General features: G+C 50.4%; 1 protein-coding gene across 1 annotated transcript; it reads left to right on the top strand.

Annotated features, from left to right (window-relative positions):
- The first annotated feature begins 468 nt into the window (after positions 1-468).
- Positions 469-3,792, top strand: KDF1 (keratinocyte differentiation factor 1). The gene is made up of 3 exons (XM_010020614.1): positions 469-1,564; positions 2,820-2,894; positions 3,546-3,792. Exons 1-3 carry the CDS (start codon positions 469-471, stop codon positions 3,626-3,628), a joined length of 1,254 nt encoding a protein of 417 aa, XP_010018916.1. The 3' UTR covers positions 3,629-3,792.
- Positions 3,793-5,796: the final 2,004 nt, after the last annotated feature.

Genomic DNA, 5,796 nt, shown 5'->3' with positions numbered 1-5,796 from the left:
GAATGCAAGACAAAGGGGAAGTTGTTTAAAAGAAGATACTTTCCCTTTGGAGCCTGTCAACTGGCTCCACCTATGGCTGTGATGCTCATTTATTGCTCCAGAGCATGAGTCTTCCAGCTGCTTGGAGGAAACCTCTTCTGAAGGCTACAGGGATTTTGATGTCTTAAAAATCGTCCTTTTAAAACAGCTCTCTTGATCGAAGCATCTCCTGAGAGGAAGCAGCAAAGCTGGAGTGGTTGGAGAACCCTGGGACACAGGCTGGATCCCCTCCCTATGCAACAAGTGAGAACAGTGTGAATCCTCATGCAAAATACTTCTGTATATAAAGGGAATATCAAACTGGGGAATCAGTGAACTTGAATGTTGGCTGCTTCTCTGTTGATCAACAGCTTGCTGAGGTGAAACTGGTGATGAATCCTTTGTTTGACTTAAGACCTTCTTGCTCTGCAGGTGCCTGAGCAGTGAGCCATGCTGGGCCGGAGAACAGGACTCCCCCACGAGCTGAACAGCCACCGCCAGCTGAACCAGTCCTACCAGGAGGCTGTGCCCCTGCGGACCAGAGCATCCAAGGAGACAGATGTCAGCTTGGAGGTGTTCAGTGGCTCTACGCCTGAAATCAAACAGGGCCGCAGCAGAGCCCAGCAGATGCGGGACAGGAAAGGTCGCAAAGCTGATCTCAAAGACTCCAACGGGAGAGAAGCAGAAACAATTACCTTTATTTCTGGTACAGCAGAGGCTCCCCCAAACCAGAGCTTTTGCTGTTCTTCTCTGTCTCAGGCCTGGAACACATACAAGGCTGTTTTCTGTTGTATAGTGACCTGTGGGGGCTGCTTTCAGGACTGCAGTGTCTGTATCCCCTATCCGGGGCCCACTGAGACCTCCACTGATGATGGGAAGAATGGAGATTATAATGGGCGACTGCCAAACAGCCCTGCCAATGTCTCTCCCGCTGAGAAAAATGGGAATCAGATCAAAAAGTCCAGCATGGGTAGCAGTTTCAGTTACCCAGATGTGAAACGGAAGGCCATTCCTGTCTATCAAAACAGGAGCCCCAGCCACCACCTGGAGTCGGATTCATGCTGCAAAGAGCTGCTGCCAGAGAAGCCCTTCAGGAACAGCATAGAAAAGCCACCACTCCCCAGCAGCCACCGGAGTTCGGAGGAGTATTATTCCTTCCATGAGTCCGACCTGGACATCAGCGAGCTGAATGGCTCCATGTCCAGCAGGGAGATTGATGTCCTGATCTTCAAGAAGCTGACGGAGCTCTTCAGCGTCCACCAGATCGATGAGCTGGCCAAGTGCACGTCAGACACTGTCTTCCTGGAGAAGACCAACAAGATCTCGGACCTCATCAATAGCATAACTCAGGACTACAACCTGGATGAGCAGGATGCTGAATGCAGGCTGGTCCGAGGCATCATTCGCATCAGCACCCGCAAAAGCAGAGTCCGGCCCCATATTTCTATCCCAGCCAGCCAGAGCCACGAGGAGAAGTCCAGCAGAGGCAACGCACCAGACAGCGGGAATGAAACCATGCTGGAGTCCATGGTCATCAGCCAGGATGGTACGTGTGGCTTCCCTGGTGCTACCACTTCAGAACAAGAGGGTTATTTTCATGGAATCCCAGACTGGTTTGGGTTGGGAGGGACCTTAAAGCCCATCCAGCTCCAACCCCTGCCACGGGCAGGGACCCATTCCCCTAGAGCAGGTTCCCCCAAGCCCCTGTGTCCAACCTGGCCTTGAACACTGCCAGGGATGGGGCGGCCACAGCTTCTCTGGGCACCCTGTGCCAGCACCTCAGCACCCTCCCAGGGAAGAACTTCTGCCTCAGAGCTCATCTCAGTCTCCCCTCTGGCAGGTTAAAGCCATTCCCCTTGTCCTGTCCCTACAAGCCCTTGTCCCAAGCCCCTCTCCAGTTTCTTATCGGCCCCTTTAGGTACTGGAAGGCTTTTCATTTTATCAAAGCCCTGGAGATCTGACAACGGAGCAGAAATGAAAGCCGGTGTCTGTCTTCAGGGTGAGCTTTTTTTCCCTGGGATGTGTGAATGGAGGTCCTTGCATATTACTGGAGACCTCTGTTTCTCACCAGTCGTTGTGTTGGGGCTTTCTAGATAGTATCTTTCACTGTCAGGGGAGTCTGTGCTGAGCAATAGAAGTTCTGCTGCTACTGCAATGATTCTGCTTTCCTCCGCACCTCTAAGCTGGGCAGAAAGACTGTGAGTCAAACTTAACTGGTATGACCAGACGAGCTGGCTTGTGCCCCAGGATGTCCAGTTACTCAGCTGGCTCTCTCCCCTGAGCTACCAGTGCTCCTTGCTAATGCCACCCTTAGACTATACCATGACAGGAAGCCTCCTTGGAGCTAAGACTTCCTCCACACAGTGGGTGAGGAGCTGACAGTAAATATCCCTGCAGAGAGGAGGGAAGTGCTGCTGCCACAGCATAAGTGCTGTTTGAGGGATGCTTTCCTCCTAGTCTGGAGCACTGACCTCCAGAACAGCTTGTAAGAAAGTTTGTTGTAGAAAGACCTTGAAAAGGTGAGTGTGGGGGGTGAGGACACATCCAGAAGTAACGGAGGAGGAGGAAACCGGGTGGTTTAGCACTAAGGCTGCTGTTGCTTCCCGGTATTTAAGAACTACAAAGCTCAGATTACCAAGACAATGGTGGAAGCAATCTGAAGAATGGGACTCTACCTCTCCTATTACCTGAGGGTGGTGCCTTCCAAGCTGAGCCCTGTTTATTCGCTGCCTGGGATCCTTACTCTTGAGTCATAGCTGCCCATCCTTTCCTGTCTCAGCCCCTCTTGGTTTTCATTCCAGATCTGGACGTGCAGATATCAGAAGAAACATCAGCAGATGTGATAGCCAGGAACATGAGGCGACATAGCAGTGCAGGTAACGTACCTGGCTGGGGTCTTCACTGCAGGGGCATTACAGGAGTGAGGGGAATGCCCTTAACTTCCCTGTTACACCATCCTTCAGTTTTCACCCTCAAAGGCTGAGCTGACACCTGCCTCGCTGGGTTACCATAAGGGAAGTAGTTCTCTTGAGCTTTGGGCATGAAGGAAGCTCAGAATACTGCCTGGGTCAGTGGGTGCTGGAAAAGAATGGAACCCAAGTATAGAGTGATCTCTGTCCATGGACAATGCTTGGCCTGAGAGCTTTCTGTCTCGGGGTGTTTTTGGGGCTGTATTTGGGGTGTGACTGGCTAAGGTCATAGCTGGGTTACACTGGGAACAAAAGAACTGTGCAAAAGGGAAGCAGGGCAGGGTGATGGGCTGTCTCCTGAGCTCTGATCCTCCCAGCATACATGCTCCACTCCAAAGAGCAGCCCAGGGCTAAAAGACAAGTTTTCTCCTGCATAATAACAGATCTATCCTAGGAGATGGCTACAATACAGGCAGGGTTGTTCCCTGCCTGTGGGCTTTGTGTGGCTTTCTCCTCCCTCATGATACACAAAGCTTTTGTGGCAGTTGCTTGCCTAACTGCCAGGCTGCTACAATTCACATTGTCTAATGTCACCATCTCTTCTCTTTCCTCTCCAAGGCTCTCCAACAAGCAGAGATTCCTCTTTCCAAGACACAGAGACTGACTCATCTGGGGCACCTCTGCTTCAGGTGTATTGTTAAGGAAAAGGACCCAAGCAGCAGGCAGGCATTCCGAGGCTCTGCTGCAGTCAGTTTTCTCCTCTTTCAATATGGAGTGTGCTATGCCACTTATTTTTCTCCCCAGTCCACCCTGATCCTTTGTTGAAGCCAAATTTCTCCTGCTGTCTAGATTTCACTGGATTTTTATTTTTTCTTGGACAATATAGAACATCAAGGAAGTGAACTCTGGAGATAATGAACCTGCGAGGTGAAATGTGTGCCCAGGGAGGAGATGATGGACAAGGAAGTATCAGATAACTTGTGCTTCTATGATTTCTATACTTCATGTTAAGCTTCCACAACCTCAGTGGCCCAACCCTTTTCCTCTGCTTTGAGGATCTGTTGCACAGTTCTTGCTTTCTGGCATTGCATAATTTATTTTGGGTAGGGAAGAACTGGATGGTGTCTCTGTGTTTGTGCTAATGCTGAGGTGAGGACCGAGCACCTGATCTCCAGGGACCCAAATCTCTATTTAACATGGCCATGTGGGTCCCAAAACCAGTTAAGTCCTTTATCCATGGTGCTTGCAGAAGCCAGATCTGCCTTTTCCCCACTGACCCTTAGTGGTGTCATCTTCTGCTGCACTGTATGAGAAGGTTCAGGTAACGTGGCTCATTTAATCTCTGGCCTCTTGGCGTGTCTCCTGAGATAGTGCCAGTCACAGAGGGGTGGGATGCCTGCACGGGCATCACATTTCCCAAGGAGACCACGGGGATCAGCTGTGCAGTCACTGCCAGATGTGAGCTGACCTGTCAGCTCTTCCGCACTCATCTGCCCAGCCCTCTGCCTGGCATCACACTGGCTGCTGGGCCAGCCTTGCACTTGGGATGTGGCAGCTGAGGGAAAATTGGTTCGTTTCGAATGGGTTTTGTAATGAAGAACTGGGCTGTTTTATTGATTATTCTGCTAGGAACTCCCTTAGAAGGGACTTGCTTTGAGAGGATACATCCCCTCAGAGGGTCTCCAGGGGTCTGAGGGGAACTGCCCTTCCTCTGTGGGCACTCGGTGCCTTCCCTTTGCTCCTCTCCAGCTGGTCAGAAGCAGGAGATGGGGCATTGCCACGCCGAGGCACAGTGCCAGCTGGCCTTGAGGGCTGCAGCATTGCAGCAGGAGGAAGCTCTATTTTACTGCTGTTGCCACTTGGTTGTTTATCAGAAAGCAAACAAGGCAAAGCCATGGGACTTGTTTATCTGTTCAGGCGCCCTTGGACGTGACTAGAAAACACTTCAGCTGAATTTACCAGCCATGGCATAAACATATCCACTGGTTTTGGGGTGAGAGGGAAACCAAAACAGGCCCCGTGCTTTGGTGTGGACCATGTTTTTGTGCCTTAATTGAACTGAACTGTGCCTTTGTTTCTTAGCCTGTGATTACTCTTCAAATGGTTTGATGGGAGGGGAAGGATTTAATTCCTCACATGAGCAGCCAGGCTTATTTAACCAGCCAAAGCCCTTTGAAATGGTTCAAGTGCCTGTTGGAGCCTGGTTTTGTGACCTGCTCATGTTCCTGAGCATGCTTTCATAAATCATGGACATGACCAAGCCCACACCTTGGGACACCAACAGAGAGAGCTTTTGAAAATAAAGGGGAGAGACTGAGACTTGGATTTGGCTTCCCCTCCCTGCTTTGTTGGGTTGTGAAGAACCCCATTGATGCAAGGAAGAGACTTGAAGCCAGGCCGGGACTTCCAGAGGAGCCGTGTTTGGTCACCTCCTTCCAAATGCCGCTGATGGACCCTTTTGGCTTCCTGCTTCTGAATGGATTTGTACGTCTGTATTTGGACTGGTTTACTTAAACCTGTGTACTGAGGCATCAGCATGGGTCATGCTGACATGCAGCTCTGTGCTCTGTGTGCTGAGCTTTGGAGACGAGGGGTGAGGATGGATTGCAAAGAGCTGCCAATCGCCATTACAGATGCAATAGCACGTTTTTAATGTTTAGTCTTTGTATGAAGAGTGAATGTGTATGGATTAAGCTTGCAAAAACACCCCAACCTCCCCAAAAACCTCACTAAGAGGAAGACTCTCAACTGGATTGTCCCTGAAGCTGGTGCCCCTGTGGTGTCTTACGGGATTCTTTTGCACTCCTTGGCCTTAAATGTCTGATTTGGTCTTTTTTATAAAGCAGAACGATGTGCTCTTTACCTGTTC

Source organism: Nestor notabilis, unplaced genomic scaffold, assembly GCF_000696875.1.
Source record: "Nestor notabilis isolate BGI_N333 unplaced genomic scaffold, ASM69687v1 scaffold19460, whole genome shotgun sequence".
Classification (NCBI taxonomy): domain Eukaryota; kingdom Metazoa; phylum Chordata; class Aves; order Psittaciformes; family Psittacidae; genus Nestor; species Nestor notabilis.
Note: the sequence above shows the minus strand (reverse complement) of the source record. Positions and strands in the feature narration are given on the sequence as shown.

Excerpts from the sequence above, each read along its gene's own strand:
- KDF1 (XM_010020614.1), top strand. The coding sequence starts at position 469 with ATGCTGGGCCGGAGAACAGGACTCCCCCACGAGCTGAACAGCCACCGC. Across the intron at positions 1,565-2,819 it reads CATGGTCATCAGCCAGGATG|ATCTGGACGTGCAGATATCA; the intron begins GTACGTGTGGCT and ends TTTTCATTCCAG. Across the intron at positions 2,895-3,545 it reads GAGGCGACATAGCAGTGCAG|GCTCTCCAACAAGCAGAGAT; the intron begins GTAACGTACCTG and ends TTCCTCTCCAAG.